This window comes from Thermobia domestica, chromosome 8, assembly GCF_964235325.1.
Source record: "Thermobia domestica chromosome 8, izTheDome1.hap1.1, whole genome shotgun sequence".
Classification (NCBI taxonomy): Eukaryota; Metazoa; Arthropoda; class Insecta; order Zygentoma; family Lepismatidae; genus Thermobia; species Thermobia domestica.
This window is the reverse complement of record NC_137461.1, coordinates 190,815,404-190,838,798: the sequence shown is the minus strand read 5'-3', so window position 1 is coordinate 190,838,798 and position 23,395 is coordinate 190,815,404. Positions and strand designations below refer to the sequence as shown.

Genomic DNA, 23,395 nt, shown 5'->3' with positions numbered 1-23,395 from the left:
GGGCAAGAGTTTGTTATTAATTTGGACTTAGAATTTTTGTAACAAATTTTATGCCGCGGACTGTACATAGATTAAACTAAAATTATAAATTTCTCTTTTACTTTTTTTTAAACAGATACATACACTGGCTTGTCATGATTTTTGTTATCCGCAAACATATTGCGGTAAATTGTAAAAGGATTTGGATATTGTTTGTTCTGGATATTGTTTGTACACTTTACTTTGCACTTCCTACACCAGTTTTTCTTTACAGTAATTTTAATTCGAACCCAAGCCTTCTCAAATCTATGGCAATATTTCGCAAACATCCGTGTCGGAAAAAGGAATTTGGATATTGTTTCTACAACTTACTTCGTATTTCTTCCATAATTTTTTTTACAGTTATTTTTAATTCAAACTGAAGTCCTCTCAAGTATATAGCAATATCTATGGATGGAAAATCAATGCATATATTCTCACAAATAAAAAATGCAAGTGTGTATCCAGGAACGATGACGACAAGCTTCAAATCCTCTGTAAAGTACGAAGACGATACTGGTACTTAAAAACTTAATAGTTTTTGTTGTTTTTCAACTTCTATGAGTATCTTGAAGGGAAAGTAACATTCTTATCATCTTTCAGAACCACAAGTACTCTGGGTACAAACTTTGTAGAAATAATTATATAAGGTATATTGTAATAAAAAAATTGAAATCTTGGTAAATGATTTCACTATATCATGTATGTTTAGAAACTGTAAACAAATAACAATTATGACGTTACGACGGATACTATTTTAAACAATATTTATATACCAGAACAATGGTGTACACGTGACAAACGAAGATAATGCAAATCTATTAATATTGCATAAACTTGTTCTGACATGTAGGATTGCATCATCATGGTGAAATTCTTCAGAACAGTGTTGCGATATATGTTTATTCCAAACTGCTCCGATTCTTTAGAAACAAAATTTTTTCTTAGATTTATAATTTTTTTTCAGTGAGCTACAAAGTTTCAGGTAGTCAAAGATTTTTTTGGAAATCTTTGAAACTAAAGTTTCTAAGTAAAATTTTAAAAATAATTGAGAAAATAAACCAAAAATTCAAAAATCTTTTTGAAAATGTTAAGCAATGATTTGAAAGTGATCAGCCAACAAAATTCCACAAAGGAAATCAAGAGAAGTATCTGCTAAATTCATATATACCGAATTCGGTTCCTAATTTTAAAAAAGAGACCTGGGCTCAAACCATGATAAACATTATATGTAAAAAAAAAATAACAAGTTTCAAACTAAAAGCTTAAAAATTATTCAAATTAAAATTGTCTATAAACTTTTGAATGAGTGCATAATATTAAACTTGAAAGGTGTTCAAACAATAATAATAATAATAATAATAATAAAACAGTGATCGAAAATATAAATTAAAAAAATGAATATTTTTCTTTAAATTGTAAACAAATTTTTCAAAGTAATCTTCCAATCAAATTACACCAAGGATAACTTTCTACGAATGATCTTTGTGACTAAAGTGCATAGTTCAAATGCTTGTTGTTACATATTGAACGTAGTTACATATCACATTTCAAGTCCTAATTTTTTCCACAAATGACTTTAGACTACAAATCATAGCTAAAATTCTAAGGTACAATAAATTTTCAAACTAAAATTTTAAAACAGTGATGAATAATTTTTAAACAAAAGTTTTCAGAAGAGTTGAAAACTTTTAAAATAAAAATATTAAAATCATGAGCCAATTAGTTTGCAACAAGAATACTTTTCCGCTAATAACCTTACATTATGAGTTGTGACTGAAGTTCTAAGTGTAAAATTGTTATTTTTACATATTAATTGGTTTTAATAATTTCATGTTAGATTTCAAGTCCTAAATTTTCCCCTTAATGACTTTCGACTACGAGTGGTATATGCAATCTTAAGGTTGAAACATTTTCAAACTTAAATTTAAAAATCAAACAATGGTCAAAAATTTTTCAAACTAAAATTTTAAGCAAAAAGTTTAAACCTTTTAAAGTTTTAAACTAAGATTTGAAAGTGTGATCAGCCAATCAGAGTCAACCAAAATTAACTTTTTACCAATGACCTTATAATATGAGTCGTAAGTAGAATAAAACTTCTTCGTGGCTAAGCTGTTATCGTACGCGCCTTTGATGTGGGAGACCCGGATTCGATTCCCGGCGAAAGCTCATATGGTTTGGATTTCACATTAATCAGTATGTCCAATCTCATATAGCCTCGCTGCTGAAAGGGGCGTTAAACTAAAAAATCTAGTCAATTCAACTCAATTCGTAAGTAGAACAGTAAAAAAACCTCAAACTAAAAATTTTAAACAAAAAGTTTCAAAAGCTTTTGAAAGATCAAACGAAGATTTTAAAGTGAACACCCAATTAGGTTGCACTTAGAATATGTTTTCACCAATGACCTTAGACTATGAGTTGTAAATAAAGTAGAAAGTGTGAAATTGTTGTTGTTGCATATCATACGGTGTTACAGTGTTGCCAAAATGTAGACACAAAAGGCGCTAAACTACAGGTAAAATGACTCCAATTTTGGGTGAAAAGTCGCTAAAAAAGTTATCCGTAAAATCCGTTGTTTATAAGCATTCTTTTAAAGTTGTAGATGTAAAATAAACAATATGATCTATTCACATCTTTGTCAACAGAGCGCAACCAATCCTTGAATTCAGGAATCATTTCGCATTGTTTCGGGCACTTTTGTTCATATTTTGGAGTCAAAATAGTTCCAAAATAATTAACACTACAGATTTTACGATATGATTTTTTTTAAACTGCAGAATAATTAAAAGATCCCAAAGAACAAATACAACGAAGGTCCACTTTGTTTTTATTCACGCATCTTTAGCTAATCTCGTTGCTATCGGTAATGCTATATTACTTGTGTCTCTCAACCTAAATTCTGCGAACTAGAGGACATCAAATTTGTAATTGTTCTCCATCAGAGGGCAAGAGTAGCAGATAACAATGCAGGATTGTGGGGGAGTGGGTACGCTGTATTTCCAAACTCTTCATCACTTGCGCTGATTAAAATAAACAAAAAGAAAGAAGAGAACATAAAAACTATTTTGAACTAATAATGCTTCTCTACAGATTAACACAGGGATTCAAATAAGCAACGAAATTTTACTCGCCCAAGGAATAAGCTACTAGCCCACATCTGACAATAGAAATCATTTACTTACCTTCGGTATGATATTAAATATTCGCCTGCACCGATGAACCACTTGCCCCGGACGAGTGGTTATTTGCATCTCTGGATTGACAGGTTGTTTGCAGCAAAATGTTGCTACATTTGTAAGTAGCTAAATCGACATTTAAAAATCACCAAAAAAGTTCCCAATCGGAAAACATTTTTTTTTGTCACTATTGTAGAGGTCGAATCCCTCAGATTTAGCGACTTTTCCTCCAAATTGGCAACATTGCAATGTTAATAATTACCTATGAGATTTCAAGTTCTACATGTATTACACCAATGACTTTCGATTATGTGTCATATAACTACAATCCTAAGGTTCAACAAATTTTCAAACCAGAATTTAAAAAAAATAAATAGTAGTCAAAAAAATTCAAACTAAAATTATAAGGGTCAATCCATCTAAAATGATCCAGAAAAAAATTAATTGGTTGCTCGATCATTTTTAAAAATTATGAAAGCTACACAGTTGTTTGCTTCATGTTTTAAGACTTTGAAACTGTGTTTACAATATGTTTGCAATAAGGGTTAACAAAAACGTTCATTACGAAAACAATACTTGGTCTAGAAGGATAAAACAAAAATCGTTTGATTGATAATGGATTGAAGTAAAAACTAGGCCTATAGGTATTTACCTATGTTTCTCCTTTCTATGAGAAACTTACTAGTAAAAGCAAACATCAACATCAGTGAAATTTCACTTTTTGCAATGTTTTGTAAGTAGGAAGGAGAGGTACACACAGTTTGATTTTGTTTGTGATATGAAGAGATATGTAAATAGTTTTACCAGAAAAAATATTGATTGTGATATACTTACCCTTAGGTCTATGTTTTTATGGTTGTGTTAAAATTACGGTTTTGTCGAAAAACCCGAACTTTGGGTTCAAATAACTCTGATGGGGCTAATGATAAAAATCTCAAATTAGCACAGGATGTAGTGTTGTTGTATATGTTTATGGCAAATAAAAAACATTCTTGTGTATTTTACTACTACAAAAGTTCTAGCCTCTCAGAAATGAAAAATACTCCGTTGTAGAGAGACCGTTTTGGCACACTAAAGAAGGGCTATATAGGGGGTTACTTGTCTTCAGAGAACGATGATATGCTGTATACTTGTCCTATATGTTGTGTATTGTTTCAATATTGGAACAATTATTACGCTTTTGTGTATTTTTCTATTCCCAGCACTTAAATATAGGGAGATTAAACAGTACTAATAACATATTACTGTTTGAGAGACAGTACCTTTCCCAAAGCGTTTAGCACAACTAAGATTGCAATAAAAAGAAACTTTTGAAAACAAAATCGTATTGTTGTTGTAAAGACACAAAACATGACTGCATGTTAGCAAAATATCCATTCCACAATGTTTGATTCTAACAAAGTAATTTGATGCAAATGGTAGAATACATAACACAGGATGGTCGTCGTAGTCCTCTGACTCTGAAGTGACGTAACATCTTGCCTTCTGAGATAGGAACATATTTGTGGTACCTTCTAGTACCAACAAATCTAGTACAACAGTCAAGACGTTTTTGTAGAGTTTTGGAGATCTTATCTACTTTATTGATTTCACCAGAAAATATTTTGTTTTGTTACTTTTCATTACAAAATGAAAACGTCATCTACGTCCAGTAACTGATTATTTATTGGACTTTGCAAACTTGCTATTGAGACTTCTCGTTTTGTAGTTCCACCCAGATTTTATTGTTGTGAAATTTAGTATAATTAAGATATACAGCTTTTCATATATTATTTATAATTGTCCACATGGGTATGTAGGCTTATTTGTATGTAACTGTATGCTAATATGAGTATTATTCAATAAAATTATTTGAACTAATGATACCATACATAACTTTCATATATTATTATGTGCAAATAATACTAAATGCACAATCTTGGCAATGTTTACATCACACTAATTTTGAGCTCTTGTACAATGTACGCCACTGTACATATGCTATTGATGTAAGCAACTTTGTAGTACGGAGCTTTTCACGGAGTATTCAATCGGAGTTGTCAGTGTCCAGCTGACAATTCTCGCAAATGTTTACTTTCTCACTATGTTTTCCACAAACAAATCTGCTGCACTTGGTACATACGATTGTTGTTTTAGGAAGCTTATTTTGTTTTTCACGTTTCGTTTTCACCTGGAAGTTGCATACATAACACATGCCTTTGACTGTTGTTGCAGACCGTGGAATATCCTGACGATGTGGTGATTTTTCGCTTCAGTACGTTTTCCATTAAGGAAACAATATTATGCTGCATACCCCTAACATTTTTGGTGCGCTCTTCAATGTTTGGCCTGATGAGTTCAATTCCCAGTTCCTGAAGAAACAAGCGCTTTGTATTACTTTTTGTTTTATTCCAATCAGGAAAGTTTATTGTGTACAATGTATATGCGTTCATACAAGCAATGTCAATAAGCGTAAAAAAGACGGATAGTGGCCATCTCCGTGTACTTCTCTTGGTGTTGTATTTGCGTGCCATTTGGTCAATTGTATCGACACCACCTTTTGTTGCGTTATAGAATACATTTATGTCTGATTTGTTCTTTTCCTCAGTATCTGATATCTTGTCATCATTATGTTGATTTGACAGTAGTAATAGACATTTTTTTCGGTTTTTCGTTAGCTACATAGGACACTATTGTTACCGGAGGCTTTCTACTGTTGGAATCTGTGAATGCAGACATATTAGAATGTAGTTCCCTATTGTTGGTGGATTTCAGTTCCTCAGGTATATGTTTCTTATTGTTTTGTAATGTTCCTACTAATGTAAGACCATAGTCAGTGTACAACTCTTCAGCTAATTCTACTGACGTGTAGTACCTGTCTGTAGTGACATTCCTACTTGTATTCTTTATAGGAGTGACAAGTCGTTTCACTACTTCTTTTGGTCCTCTTGATGAAATTGTGGTGCCCTCTTCCTTATCGGCATACACTTTCATATTATCGGTGATCTCAGTCAGCTAATATCCTGATTAGTATACCGTATTTGCCAGGTTTCACTTTCATAAAAACTTTGAACTTACAATTTCCGCGGAAAAGGGAAAGCATTTCATCAATAACTGTATGAATTCCAAGTTTACAATACTTCGGAAACGTATCGTTGAGAAGGTTGAACACTTCGCGTAAATGTGAAAATTTGTCCTTAGCTTTCCTTTGTTCTCTCACAGCCTTGTCATGAAACCGAGGACTTTGAGGAGAGAACGGAATCTGTTCCGACTCATGCTTGCAATGTATACAGATCGTCCTAACTCCTCAGACCACAAATCATAATAGTCTAAATTAGTGTCATCATTTGCTCCCATCAGAATAAGCAATCATATAAGCGCAAACACTTCTCTTTCATTGGTGGAGTCAATGTTTTACCCAGATGCTTCTTCATTGGCATGTTTCAAGATTTCTGATAGAATTTAGTCTGTGAAAAATTTCAGAGAAGATTCACGAATATTGTTTACAACGCGGTCTGGCTTTAGTCCAGGTCATTCACGTATAATATTTTGCTTTGTTCTTCGTCGACAAGGTGGTGGTTTATCAACGTACACTCTACCAGATTTGCTTATGTACTTTGTATAAACATACGTTCCCTTACTATCGTTCACATTCGGATTATCACTACATTTTGATCTTACCCATTCCGAGTCACTGGAATGGTAAACTTCATCGTCACAATCATAAATGTTTTCGATGTCACTTACCTGGCTCTCGGTCTCACTTACATCTTCTTTTAAACCACTTAACTCAGTTTCACTCACATCAAAAGAAAGTTCATCTGCTATTTCTTTTTCCGACAAATATCTACTCATTATTATCTTGTAAAAGCAACACAACGCACTGAAAACTATACAAAGACTGTTCACAGCCTGTACAACTATTCTCAAAAGACTATCACCCTTGTACTGCTAATGACGAAGATGTAGACAGTCATTTGTCTACTATATGAACACAGTAGCCAGCTAAAAGCATTAACTAAAAAAATCAAGGTACTTAATTGGACCAGGGGGGGTATTTTGTGTCCACCGTCTAATTTTGCTTTTATTATTAACAAACAAAACAGAGGAGAAAGATTTGTCCCATCGAAACAATTATTTTAAATACTTACTGACACAAAATAAAAATATGGAGAATGGGCTCAAAAACATTCAACATCAAAACAACGATATTCAAAAGTGTGGACAATTTATAGCCCCCGTTGGTCCTTTGAGGGTTAAACTATGAATCGAATTACAATCCTAATGTTCAGAGTGTATAATGTATACCAATAGGTTACAATAATTATCTATCAGGTATCAATACCAAATTTTGGAGTTAGAAGTAGTGATCAACCGATTAGATTTAATCGAATTTAACTTTCTACCAATGATCTTAGACTATGGCCTGTACTCATAAGTACGATCACACAATATAATGAAGTCAAAACTTCCGCTTTTATTTATTTATTTATTTATTTATTTATTTATTTATTTATTTATTTTTTACAAAGTTTTACTATTCAAGGCATTAACTTGACTATCCAAATTTACAAGAGTATACACTCAGGTAATAAAGAACAATTATCAATTTTTATTTCTGACAATTTCCAAATTTAAGGTGGTTACTCCTCCCGAAATTTAAGGAGAGGGTTTCTAGGTTTCTTATGCCCAATGATTAAGGCCCTGTATTCATCCATATGATTATATGTTACAATGAAACCACATCTTAGAATTAAATCACAAACCTCCCAAATTTACCGTGTGGTCCTATATACCTCTCCCAAATCTTGTTAAGGTAGCATCACTGTACCCATGTATTATGACAGAGAATTGTAAAAGGATAAACCAGACTTACTGAGATACGAGGGCTAGTCAAGAAAGACTTGGACTGATTTTTTTAAGGCAATTTATTATTACTCAGCAACAGGCACATGATCCTTTTCAAAGTAGTCCCCGCTCATTTGAATGCACTTTTTCATTCGAGTCTTCCAGTCCTCAAACACGTGTCGCAGGCCATTCTTTGAGAGGTCCTTCAAAACCGCCTCCGATGCCTTCAGAACCTCGGAATTATCGGAGAAGCGGCGTCCACGCAGTCTGGATTTTAGGGCAGGGAATAGAAAAAAGTCGCACGGTGCGGTAGGCGTCTCCACCATCCTCAAACCTTTGCAACAGCTCCCTGCAAGTCTCCACTCGAACGGCCTTCTGCTCTGGTGTCAGGAGTCGCGGAATCCATCGCGCACACACTCGGCTCATGTGGAGGTGGTCATGCAAAATTTTGAAGGCACTGCCATGAGATATGCGTAGTGCGGCTGCCAGATCGTCGATACTGATGCGGCGATCTTCTCTAACAATGACTGCTGCCGTGTTAATGTTCACCTCAGTAACAGCTGACGCTGATACACCTGGTCCACCAGCTTTCGTGATTGTCATTCGGCCCTCTTTAAACTCTTTGAACCACCAGAACACGGTACTTCGTGGCAGAGCGTCATCTTTGTAGGCTGCTCTCAACATTCCTAGAGTTTCTGTTGCACTTTTCCCCAGGCGATAGCAGAACCGTATAGCTGCAAATTGTTCATCTCGTAATGACTCCATTTCTTCTACAGGCGACTTCTAGAGGCGGCGCAGAACATCACCTGCAATAAAAAGTCGTGGTTACCAAACATGCAATGATTCCTTAACAACATTTTATATATATGCACAGCAAGACCCACCCTACTTGTATGCCAAACTATGAAGCTCCAGCGTTAACAGAACTGCCGGGAAAAAAATCAGTCCAAGTCTTTCTTGACTTGCCCTCGTACATACCACCGTCCTATAATACCTTTCCGAATTTTCAATGTGGCAATTTCTGAAATTTAAGTGGTGGTCACCGGATCCATTCATGTAATGCCTCTCAATTATTCAGCGCGGAGTTTGTTTAAGTGTCCACATTACGATTGACATCTATTATAAAAATTGTAACTCCCACCCCTTTTCTCTTCCCACCCATTTTGTGTCGTCAACGCTGAAACACGTGTCTAATTAATTTAAATAATAACTCCAAGTACCAAATTTTGTCCTTAACTTTCAGATTCGGAGATATGGATATCTTAATGTAATAATTGCCACCTCTATTTCCCCTTTTCTCGTTGAATTTCCAAAAATACTTCCTTAATAGTGCTTGTCCAAATTTCAAGTTTCTAGCTTAAGCGATTTGTCCTGAGCGTTAGTCAGTCTGTCCGTCAATCTCTCACTTACTCACTCATGACTTATATATATATATGGATAGCTGGTGTCCCAAGATCATATGTATTTCTCTTATATCTACATTTTATCGTATTATATATATACACAATAAGACGGAAGGAGACATATCCGAGGAGGCTGACAACCACTTTGACTATGTTCATGAAGAATGTTTGGATAAATATACATTGTTGGAAGTCATGGCTAATACCGGTAAATTTGGGAGTGGTAGCAACATTATCTACAGATTTTACTTTGTTACTCAAAATCGTTAAAGACCCGAATGATATTGTTTATTTGTCCGATGTTTATTTTGGAACAAATATGATAGCTACAGATAATCTATGTATTCTTAGAGGTAACAAAAACATTTCCATACAATATATATATATATATATATATATATATATATATATATATACATTATTGAAAATTAAAAATATTATACTCAGACAACGTTTCGCAGAAGATACACAATTCAAGTGGCCTAGTGACATCTAAATATGGGGAACAATCGAAGAGTTCATAGTAAAATTGTGTTGTTCTTTAGTATAGAAGTTATGAACTGGGATAAAATACTGTAGTATTTAGGTGACTTCGCCTTACTTTTGTGCCCCGGGGTCCCTGATTCAAGGGCCATGGCCGGGGGTGCATAGGGCCACACCCTTCAAATTTTGACAGGGGTACCAGAGGGTATCCTGGACAGAGACCATGGTCCCTGAGCGAGGGAGCCAGGAGCACAAAAGTGAGACTAAAACACCCAAATACTATTGGTAAGTATGAAGGTTTTTTTCTGACCAAAAGTTCTCCATGTTCAGCTATAGCACTGCATAGCAAGAGAACAACGTACTTTAGTACATAATTACGTTTTATCTGCCTCAAAGAAAACTGAACTAAGTTGTTTCACTCGTTCAGATATTTGTAGGGTATGCATATCACTTCTGATGATAACGATGCAATGTTCGTACAGAGAATGATTACATTTTAGTAAAAGGGATGCTTTAGTATTCTCAAACCAGGCAGAGACCTACACAAACGAATTTAAAACACCACGAGAAGGATAATGCTAGCTAAACAGGCAGGAGACTGAGGAAGCGGCTAATCCTCGCTCCCCACGGAATTTAAACAGATTTGTTGAAGATGGTTGATGTAAACAGATTTGTTGTGGACGTTCACTCTTGGTCCACCATGCCCAATCCACCGCACACGACGGCTAACCTAGTGTAATGATGAAGTATTAATGTCGAATACTATGAGGCATTCTAAATAAATAGGAACAAAGATGAAAGGACTAAAAATTAAACTTCTATTCGCCTTTATTTCAATAGAGTGCTTATGCATTACGTCTAAGCACTTGTGTCATTTTGAACAGACAAAAATGATGATAGAATTTACAGCAATCTGGTATCTCAGTACATTTCTGAGATGTTATAAACATTTGTAAAGTTTACGACCTGTTCATAATTGTGTAATTACGAGATCTCGTTTTAATTACAACTACCGAAAGTTATTATTGAAATGTCAAAGAAGAGAAGGAAAGCAAAGATTAGTTTAAACATTCCCCACAAATCTATCATTTAAGCAGTATAGCAATCTCTATTCATGCTTTTCATATCTTCGGAAGAGTTTGGGATATTATTTTACTATAAAGATATTTATGATGTTTTTATCTATTGAAAACTGTCTACATGATTATATGTGATACTTATCTAAGCAGCTTTTCGAAATAAAAACTTTCGAAAAAAATTCAATTTGTTCTAATTTTGTCCATATCCATTTGTAATATGCCTATGATGGTCATAGTGTTGTTATAGTACGAATTGCTGAGCTTTGCACTCTCCTCAATTATAAGGTATTTCAAATTACAAGGTGTTCAGAATAAAATTTCAAATAGTAATAGAAGATATTAGTTTGATTAGAACTAATGATGCGTATATTTTACAACTACGTATAATGTGTAAAATATCACTGTTTCAGTGGCAAGCATTCAACCTAAGTAAGTGAAGCAATGCTTTAGTAATCATTTTGTTTTCTCAGGCATAGTCAAGTTATGGCATCAATTATATTTCTCTTGAAAGCTCAGAGAAAACAAAATTCTGTTTTTTTTTTCTCTCTTTCGCTATACACGAACATCCCATTCATTCCTTCCGATAAAGAAAATTTATCCTTTATCTAAAGATACTTAAAAAAGGAGAAAGAAAGAAAAAGATATTGTGATATCAACTATCTTGAAACGGGATATTTTATATTAGTAGTGATTCGCGAAGTTGTTTTATTATTAACTAGCTGAATATATCCATTCTTCGCATGGGGGCTGTATTTGGAAGTCAACGTCCGTAGGAGTATCACCATTCATTTCAGCCACCGCGAAAACTATGGATTTGACACTAATATCGGTCATTTTGGGCTATTTTTACATGTCTCGGTATTCCCCCCCCCCCCGCTAACCCTCGGCCCACATGCAATTGTAGCTGAATTTGAAAGTCATCGCTAATGGAAGTGTCAAGCCCGTTCCGGTAAACGCCCCCTGAGACCCCCTGGTTCGAAATTTAAAAAAAAAAAAACTCTTCGTCTTGATCTGGGGCCTGGATCATGGTACCCCTGACCAAAATTTGGTAACTTTTGGTCCACTTGTCTGGTCCGCAGGCCACACACAGACAGACAGACAAACACACACACAAACAAACTTTTCATTTTATTTATATTAGAAGATACGATATTTTATATGTAACTTAACTAGTAGAGTTGTCAAATTTTTCACAGAGAATAAATGGATTTTTACGATTTTCAAGGTAGGAGAAGGAAGGAAGATATATATATATATGATAGTCAGAATTTATATGTAAGAAACAGAAGAGCACATATAGTTCTATTTTTAGAGTTCCAACAATGTTATGCGTAAGTATAGTTCTAAAGGATGATTACGTATGTGTCAAAACGAAAACGATAAGAGACTAAGAAATGGTTGTTAGGTATGAACTGAGCGTCCCAAGAATAGGTTACATCATATTTCTTATCTCGTCCTTTAAAGCCTATCAGTTTCAAAACTGGAAGTATTTAAAATTTTATTCCAACCCACAGTTTGTGAAGTTTATTATAGTTTAACAATTTCAAATGACGCTCACCTGCAGATATAATGAATAAAGCATACTCACTATCTGTCATTTCACTAACAAATTTGTCAATTTGTATTAAGATTGTTGTGTTTTTTTATTTTATGGCATGCTCTGCTTATGTACGTAGCTATTAAATAACCTAATTTTATTATTATTATTATTATTATTATTATTATTATTATTATTATTATTATTATTATTAAAGTTCGTTATAATTTTTTCTCTAGACAAATTGAAAGCAGAAATCGCCATTAACGTCCATTTGGATACATTGAAACGTGTCGAAATCTTCCAGAATACAGAAGCGGGTTTCTTGTGCGAATTGGTGCTGAGGCTGCGGCCTGTGCTTTTCTCTCCAGGGGACTACATTTGTAGAAAAGGTAAGTTTATTACGCTATATTTGTAAATAAATTGATCATCTTCATCTTGTATCTTCATACATTCTTTTTAAGAGAACCCTTAGCGTGCCTACAGAGAAAATCATAAAAGTTATAATTCACTGGGGAAATTTAAAAAGTGAGAATCTTTAACAAGAGGTAATTACTACTACTAGCGACACTGTTCTCAGGTCATGCTTATAAGTATTTCCTCCCCTACTTCTCACAGCAGCCTATTAGTAAACCTCAAACAAGCAGAAGGGCAACAGGAGATTGTTTTGAGAGGAAACACACCACCATAGGGTAATATTGATAAGTCAGGCGTGATATAACAAAGATACTAAGACAGATATCATTATTGCATCAGCATTATTACAATATATATCTGATATTGTAACTTTCAGGTTAGTGTAAACATTTAGATTTTCACTATGTTTAAATACGTCTTTTCCTCGTTATATTTATGTATAATGTTAACGAATTATTTTAGGTGCATGAAAAGAAATGCTCATCGATCAAGCAATCATTGATCGGACTAAAAGTTTCAATAAATGATGGTAAGATAATTGATAATTAAATTATAGAGAACCATAAGAGTTATTAGAGGGGGTCAGGGTTCGATTACAATGTGTCCCTGTTCGGGATAAGTCATATATTAGAGGGTATTTGGGTTCGTTTCCTGTAGGCTACCGTTTGTATAAACATATTTAATGGTATAGGGTTTGATCCCTAAACGTCCTTGTACTGATCCATGGAAGAAACAGACTCTTGAACTAAGTGATACCAACCCACAAGTAAAAATTAACCAACTAAGAACTAAACCGGTGAAACTCAGGATTCGAATCATGAACTATATATATATATATATATATATATATATATATATATATATATATATATATATATATATATATCGTGTTCGTGATTATTCCCTGCTTCCATCTCAGCTAGATTAGCTGATTGTTCCATCCGTGGTTACCCAGTGTACAGTCAGTGTTCGGGGAACGTTGGGTGCGATATATATTTCCCATGTACTCCGCGAAAAACAATACCAACCTGTTGCAGTGCTGAAACTGTAAACATAATAAAACAAATACATGCACAATACTTATCCTCTAACACAAAATATTATTATATAGCATGCATACTTTTACGTCACTTGCATATCATTTAACACACATAAAACATATATTTGATACGTATATTTTAAGCTTTTCAAATATTGTGGCACTTTACATTTTATTTTCTAGAATACTTTTTAAATTGTAATGATGTGGCCCCGTATCACGCGATGATCGAATATCCATATTATCGCGCACGTATTTTCGGTAACGAAAGTCGAAGGAAGCATAGGCGTGATAACTACTCACTAGAATTGAGAATCTGATGCACAAATCCCACATGCTAGTTCCATCATCAGTTTTGATTAACGGAAGTTGCTATGTTTCATCTTTGTTGCACTATTTGATGGGCAGATGGAATTTTTGGAGTATTCTAACGTCAAAAACTTTTGGTATGCTATTCTTTATATTAAGTAACTAGTGATGATGTGAATTTTATGTTACATTGAGAATTTTTAGGTCACTATAGTTACCACATACATAGAATTAACTAGAAAATAATGTGAAGTGTTCCATTTGCTATAGGAATTTCACTACTTATAGTAAGTTCACCTCACTATAATTGTAAAATAAATAAAAGTCAACTGGGAAGCAATACAAAGTTATCCATCTTCGTTCATGGCTGGCATCCCACTCCCCGCCTCCTTGTAAGAGCCAATCTTCTTTCACAATGAAGGCATATGAATACATTGATAGGACGAAAGATAGTCCCCATAAACATTTAACTTTTAAGTGGTTACTAATAAGAATTAACTGAATAGTTATAAAGTCAGTGAGAATGTATTAATCACATCTGAACAACTCACAATATGAATAATCAATTATCATCACCAAATATGTAAATTATAAAATATAGTTTGTTCCTGCCTTTTAGTTTGGTAATTCAGCTTCCAAAGGTAGGGAAAAAAGGCAAGCTGAGCAGCATTTTTTTTTTTTTTCGTATTTGGTCGTACAGACAGAGGAGTTGGTGGGCAGCCTGCACACACACATAGAAACTTGTGAGCGAAAGAGTTCGCAGGATTCCAATTCTAAGAATTTTGTCTTAGTGCGCACTAATTCCAAGAAATCCTGTTCCATATACGAGGGTTGATTAAGAGGTATATAACGATAGCGTTATAGAGTATTCTTAGACAACTTGTTTGCAGAATGTAGTTCTCCTCGGAAAATGTAGGCTGAGACTGGTGGCGTGGTTCTGTAATCCCATTGTCTTGGAGGTATACTCTCGGTGTTGAATAAGGAGATAAAACAAAAACTCTACCCCGACGGAAATTGCCATTCAGATACAATCACACTTTGAACTTTCCAGAACGAAATTATTTGAAAAAGAACAAGTGGTTGTTTACAAGATTACATACTTTTTATGTTTTACACTATCAGACCGTTGTGATGAAAAGCTTAAATATGCATGACAATGAGTTACATTTAAAAAATATGCCTCTGTTCATTTGTCTAAGAGCGGTAAAGTAAACTATTTCACTTCTGCAATAAATAGGAGATGTATGTCTTTCCTCTGCAGGAGAAGTTGGGAAGGAGATGTACATAGTAAATCGAGGGCGATTGCAAGTGGTTGCAGACAACGGGAAAACTGTATTAGCCACGTTGAAAGCTGGATCCTACTTCGGTGAGATCAGCATTCTCAACATGGGTACCGCAGGTAGGAGCCTTGGTAAATATTATTTAAGAATCAAATATAAATGGGTTTAAGATGTAATTTCTTGTTGTAGTTAGTATTATGTGATAAGTAGACCACAAAAATCATAACATTATAAACAAGGTTGCTAAACTTGGTGTTAGTCATCTAAGGGTCCAGATAAAACTAATTTTTAAATCATAATAAGGCATAATTTTAAAAAAAACCAACATAAATCACAGTATAAAACAAAGCATAATTATTGGAAAATTCAATCGTATTAATTTGTCGTCTAATCAATCTAATCAAGGATTAAATTTATTATTCTAATTTTAAGTTATATTTTCAGAAGAATGAAAAGCCAAAGATGTCAAGAGAGGATATTTTAAAGAATAAAAATTCGTTTTCTTACCTATACTAAAGTTTCGAACTTTTTAATTTAAGATATCACTAGAGAACAGGACAGGGATTACAGTATGTAAAATTTAACAATTTCATGGTGAGTACATACATTGATAAGAGCAATTCATTATCTACTGCAGTTGAGACAAGCTTTTCTACTCCCGGCTGGAATTGGAAGATCACGTGCCTCAGAAGAAAGTCTTGAGGCTCACCTAAAACAAACTTGCAAGGATACTACAGATGAAAAGACTGAGAGTGATACAGATGATAAGAGTCTCAAGAACTGCTTTGTTATTATTATAGTGCGTTTGTGCCATCTTAAAACGTACTTCAGTCACAAAAATTATTATATTATTAAACAACATTCCAATTCAGTTTATTAGTACACAAACAGAAAATAAAGTATTTAATATTATTTCCGTTCCATTATTTGTATTGAAAACAAGTTTAAAATAAAGCATAATAAAACATAATTTGCTAAAGAAGATAATTTAATAAAGGCATCAAGGTTAATTATACATAACATAATGTTGATTAATGTAGTGATAACTGATAATTTTATTATATGTATTATAAAACATTAAAATGTATACGTTCTCCTTAAATGTATTACTGTTTTCAACTTCTTTCATCTGAAACAGCACTAAGTCAGATCCGATCCAACAGTACCGTCTATGACCCCACAGTACACAATACTAGAGTATGGTTAAAACTTAAATTCTTTGTAAATAGATTTTCTCAAATTTAGTAACAAAGAACTAACATTCATGCCACTAATGAAAAGAACCGACTCTTGGATATCTTTGTATTTGCTCTTTTTATATTAATTTGAGGGTCTTGAATCCAATAAAACTATCTCCATACATATCCGACCATAGAGCTACGAGAAATTAGCTGAAAGTCGGGTTCCTCGTGACCTCATCTAGGATTGTTTGAAAATAGTTCCATTGGATTCAGTATCTTCAAATTAGTATACAAACACATTTAGCAATTTATCCAAGCTTAGAGATATATTTTACTAGTAGCATGACCGTTAGTTCTTTACTTTAATAATTGTAGATGGAGTGATCTACCGCCACGTATTCACTTGCCACCAACGGCGAGCTGCTGCCTATGAGCCTTTTTGATGAACCGGTACCGTTGACCACCCGGTTTATATTTCCTTAGTCATTAGGCTGTTATGTCCTCATGCACGAAGCGCCTTCAAGGTTTGTCCCTCGACCTTGATATTCGCTTAGAGAAAGTAATCTCAATTGCTTGGGGAAAAGGATACGAACATTGCTGCATGGCCACTGCTGATGTTCTAGACCTACTAGTTTATCCTATTGGTCCCTGCTAGTAAGTTAGGCCCTTCCATGCTCTGCTGGTATGGTGCCCGAACGTTATAAGGCAAACTCACCTCACGTAAGTCAATGCTACCTGATCCCACGGTTTAATCAAACTCGGGATAATCGAATCCAATCCAGGAGTTCTAGGCAAACCCAGGAGTCTTGATCGTTCTATGCCTACGTGTATCATTCAATGGCTATGGCATTCTGCATAGGGTTTCCGCTAACACGTCTAGATACTCCCAATCTCATTTCGGATCCAATAGTATGTATCAGATCACCATTTTGGTTCGAGATTGGCCCTTTTCCTGCAGGTCCCTCCTTTCCACTAGGATCGGAAACTGTTACCCAGATTCTTGGGGCTGTCACCTTTCCCAGTCGCTGTTCGGTCACTCTACAACTAGTAGGACAACCAGTTGAATCGTCCAAGCAATACGGAATTCTTCTTTTTATGTATTGAAGTACGTACACTTTGAGACACTTGGTGTCTCCTCCCGGATCCAATAGTACGTGCAAGTCACCATTTAGGAGAAGGGCCGTGACCACTGGTCTTCATGGTAGGACTGCCCGTAATAATTGTAGATGACAACAAATATGTGTAAACCTGGCTAATCCTTAGAGGAAGTGGCGCATCTGACGTTAACAGCGCTTAGGAAAAGCGGAGAATTTGAATCCGTAGTTTTAAGACCTTTAAATTATTGTAACAATATCTTTGAAACCTTTTAAATCTAGGCTCTATTAATAAAATTCATCTAAAGGTCCTGGAGCTACTTCTGAACTTAGTTGATTGAAATGAGACCTTGTTCTAAAATCCACAACAAATTTAGAAATCCGTAAATGAACCAGCTTTAGAATACCTGTACCATATAACTTTTCGTTTCGTTGCTCTCTTTCATATTCTATTATGACTTGAAGAATTGAATGAGCCTATACAATGTATTTAGTACTGGATTTCACACTTTCTATTTTTGTACTTCGCTTAATTTTTTACTCCAATTTTTGAGCCACAGGAACAGCAATTTCCAGTTTGTGCCACCGCTGAGTTGAACGAGCGAAGAAGGAGCAGAGAACTTTATGTCTTCTTTAAACAAAAAGATAAACATGAATTGTTTATGCTTTACTTCATGCATACCTACCGGGTTGAGTGAGTGAGGGTCACAGACTGCAAACATTGCCAGATTATTTTTCTTGGTAATTCTTTGATTAATGCCACAACAGCTTTGTGACAACTCTGGAATCGACAATCTCTTACCTTAATTTTATCAATATCCAATTGTGCCACAATAATTTCAACCAATCTTTCCACGTCCTTCTCCATTACTATAAAGAGAAGGAAAGCATCACTAACGGTTATTGCTCTTTTCTCAAAATCAATTTCCTTACACCATACTACATTCGACATATCCTCTTCGTGTGTTTGATTGGGATTGGAATCACTCATTAGCTAAGTTCCAATAACAGTCGGACAGTGGAAGCCATTTGGTGGATGAATTCGTTCTGAATACAATATTTTTTTTCTGCTTGAAATAACAAGGCCGAATAACAACCGATATATGTTCCTACAAAGTATTGTAAATATAAAGTGACAGGTTTCTTTGTAATGCACCACTACGTGCTGTATTAGAGATGTTTTATTCTTTCTGCTTTTATTCAAATTTTATTATTATTTTTAGATATTCGTTCAAATAATTGTATTAATAGTGTTGAGAACCTGGTCTACGTCCGCATCCTTTGGTTTTATCTTATTTAAAAGAAGATAAAAAGTTTAAAGTTTAAAAGGTATGAACAAACAATATAAATTCAGTAGGATAAGAGATGGCGCTGCAAACACTAAGTATTGGGGATCTTTGCTCTGTTTTTATTAAATTTTTACTATTTACATTTCAATATTTTTGACAAGCTTGTTATTTGTTACAATTTTAATATACTGATATTTAATTTCAATTTGTACATGCGCCGCTTATCCTTCCTTATTACATAAACAGTGTGAAAAACAATTATAATTAAAACTGGCTAATTCGGCCATTTTGGCACGTGCCATTTTAACACATAATCTTATTTCAAACAATTCTCATTTAAAACAACATTAGTGAAGCAGTCTACAGGGCTCTAAGGCCGGGACTTCCTTTATATAAATCTCCCGTAAGGGAGATAACTGAAACTGAATTGAACAATATAAATTTATACTAAATCCATCAATTAATTTTGGAAAGGAAACAGATTTCCAGTTAATTTCAACTTTTATTTTTTTATTGATCTGCAAAACAGAAATCGCTGAAGCAGATGGATCATTATGTCCTAATATTTCAGTGTCACTAGAATTTTCAAGGGTAGCAAGGTATCAAGTTCATATGCAGTTGTAAGTTATTTCGGGCCCATTTCACGTCTCTTAAATTCCGACCTCGTTTAAATTGCTTTAGCAAAATTTAAATATCATCAAAATTCCAATATTTTAAATTACGGATCTGGCAGAAAGAGCAAAACATTGACTGTCTTGTTTTATGGCTACACGTAACTCACCGAAATGTGTTGTTTGGTTTAGAGAGTGTAATTTTTGTTTCTTCGTATATATCTGAAAATAAAAATAAAAACGAACTAATTAATTCATAAATGAAAAGTAGCGATAACAGTATTACTAATTTAAGCCATGGCGAGAATGATATATATATAAATGGTGAATGTTTAACTAAAAATCATATAAAGTCATTGGATAAAGTAAAATGAATAGGAACATCTTACTTCGGTATATAATTACACATGACTCACGTTCTACGCATTAATGAATTATTGCTAAGGAATACAAACATAACAGTAAACATATCTACCTAATCTAACCTATGCTAGCCTAAATTATTCAATACATACAGGATGAGTTACCTAACCTAATAAACCTATCCTAAAAGAATTTAATACTTACCTGGCATACCTAGTTAACCAGTGCAGTGGCTTGAGGTGCTGTTTCCGATGATATATGATCATCAAATTCAGTAGATCAATATAGTTGTTCTTTTTCGTTGACTTGCAACCCTTTCTATGCTTTTAATAATCCAATCCCTGCTTTTACTGAAAAAGACCTTTGGCATTAAAGAGACATTTTTTTTTTTTTTTTTTGGCTTTTACATTTGATTTTTAAATATCTCATAGAGATGTTGATGATCTACTTGACCGTCAATCCTTGTGTAGTCGAATGAATGTCTTTATGGAGTACTTGGATGGAAATGGTTTTGGGATTATTCTGGACACCCATTATTTACATTAAAAATGTTCACTCAATTTTGAGGCATTCTAAACACCTCTCCAGTAACAAACTAACAATGCCTAATGTGACAATTTATCCCTTGATGAACATTCAGTTAACTGTTTCGTAGAATTATAGTGACTTCATGCTGGAAACGCGTTGATTGTGTACCCTTTCACATAATCAACATACACAAATTCATATGTGCCACAAATTCATCTGTGCCCTTTCAACTGCACTGCTGTATGGCAGAAGCGCTCTTGTATGGCACTCTGCGTTATGAATGACGTTTTGGAGGAAGGAGAAAAATGTCAATTCCTTGTTCCAATTATCACTAAAGAAAAAGATTTAAAAGAGAAAATGACACCGTTTGACACTTAAGTTAAAAATATCCTTAGATATCGGAAAACTATTTGTCTGTAAAAGTATTTTAAAATGTAAAATCAAGGTTATTGTCGTGGATCACTGACCGATACCTCAACTGAGCAATTTGCTCAATTACCTTAAAAGCTAAAGTTCTTATATGATCATATTTTAACCATATATGAGGGAAGGTTTATAATTTTCTAGAAAACTTCAAGGGGATTGATAACTTATCTACAGAACATTAGTGATAGTATCAGCATTAAGCTGACAAATTACACGAAGTATTACGGAAGGGCATAAGTTGAATGTATGACCGCAGAAAGGAGTAATTATGATTAATACAGCGATCATTGTTTGTTCTTAATTAGAGCACTTGCTAAACTTTTCAATACTCGCAAGATACCCCAAAGTGATTGAAACCATAATATGGCGCATGGATGAGCTACAGTTTAAACTTTGCTGTCATTTTCTATTCCATTCCAGTTGATTTAAACAAAACCAAGAAGTAACACAAGGTTTTATTAAAGTATAATATATAAGTAAAATATGTCTATGCATTAATCATGCTGCGTGACATAATACTAAGAGGTATGCATCAATCTTTGATATATGTATTTTCAATTGATTAACTTTTTCAGCTCCGAGGCTATATGTGACGGGACCACCCGCTACAATGAAATCCGAACAACTATTTGGTTTTGCGTTCGAGGCAAGCACTCTACTGTGGACCAAAGTCATAACAAAACACAGATTTTCGTCGTGACTATTATGTAGTTAGCATGTTTATCTTTGGCGCGGGAGACCCCTGTTCGATTTCTGGTAGGGGCTCATGTGGTTCGGACCCATGTTAAGCTGTTGATACACGTATCGTATAGCCTCGCTACTGATAGGGACGCTAAACTCAAACCCAATCGTAGCCAAAATCGTGGCCACTGACTCCAAAGATGAATATACCCAAGTACTTCAATCCATTGTTGTATCTTGTGAAACGTTTTCAGTGTATTAACTATTGATTTTACTAAAGTAAACTGTTATTGGAGTACAAAATATATTTGTAGATTGGTTTGGTGTCTATTAAAAATAGCGACCTCGACTTAATTTGTTTTAAGGGAAAATGTAATCTTGGAATCGAATGTATAATTACGAATCACTCATTTGTTCAAACTATATCGTGTAAAGAAATAATTGTAAACAGTGATGATATCAGGAAGTGTCCCTGGAAGGAAATTTTGCCTCCAGAATAAAGGAATTTTCCAGGGTATTTCTCAGTTTGGCTCAACCTCGATCACTAGTACTTTCGCAGTGCTAGTTTCATCCCCTGTTTATTTTGAGTCTGCCTCCGGAGCAAGCCGTTTGAAATTATAATTGATCCTATATGCCAAAGAAGAAAGTAGGCCTACATTATGAAATAAGCCTTTGCGATCAAGAATTTAACATAAAAAATCGAATTAAAGTTTCGAGAAACATCAGTAGTACCATTTTTGTACTCTACATGATCATGCACTTGATAGTGAGTTTACTGAAAAGCACTATTCATTCATTAGTCAAAGTTGTAGGTAAGATTATTTCAGATATATACATTAATTGAACTTATCATTTTCCTCTCCAATCAATCATATCGGAAGAGTTCTTTCTTCATGAATTCCCGTCTCAACTTTGTTTTATGACAACAGCCAAGACCGTTAAATACTTTGCTTAACATGCATCAAGGTGTTTTCTTTCACGGTATTTGTAATAATTAAACTACAAGTAAGTACTCAAAATTTTCTATGAGTTACTTGCGCTTATTTCAACGACGTAATTCGTTTTCTAAAAATGATATTTAGGAACGGAAACATTGTTGATTTGTTTAACTCTTTTGTGAACTATACTGTATAATAGAAATCGTTATTATTACTTACAAAGAGAGGTTATCGCTCATCCTCCAGATCAGTAAGGTCACTTGAGTCACAACTTTTATTCGGGTCTAGGTCTCGCTTCTCAGACCAAGAAACCCACACAGATTCAGTGACTTAGAAGTAGCCAAAATATCAGATCTGCAGCAGTACTGAATTATAAAAGTTTTAATGATGTTCATTGTTTGAGCTCAAACATTCATTTGTTTGATTCTCAATATGACACTTCCTAATCAAGATAACATGTCTTGAATTTCAAATATAGTTTCACGTTTATTCGTGTTTCCATTAATGGGTTTGGAACACAGCCTATACAGAAATGATTAACAAAACACTGTTTGGGGATAGCGATATATGTTATATTCTAAACGACAAGTATTACAGCTCGATTAAACTTTGACGATTCTTCATAAGAGAAACGTACAGCTTTCCTTTCAGTGATTATGACGGGTTAGGACTCTAATAAACCTTGTTATATCTGTCAGTGCGATGCTTGACACACA

General features: G+C 34.2%; 1 protein-coding gene across 5 annotated transcripts in view; it reads left to right on the top strand.

The window, feature by feature from the left end:
- Positions 1-23,395, top strand: part of LOC145693390 (cyclic nucleotide-gated channel alpha-3-like) — a 369,908-nt gene that overhangs the window by 258,777 nt on the left and 87,736 nt on the right. For 3 of the 5 annotated variants that reach the window (XM_081769343.1, XM_081769341.1, XM_081769345.1), the window contains 2 exons: positions 12,763-12,915; positions 15,550-15,699. In XM_081769343.1, the coding sequence (XP_081625469.1) occupies positions 12,763-12,915; positions 15,550-15,699 (303 nt within the window). The remainder of the gene's footprint in view (positions 1-12,762; positions 12,916-15,549; positions 15,700-23,395) is intronic. The other 2 variants (XM_081769342.1, XM_081769344.1) reach the window with 1 other exon arrangement.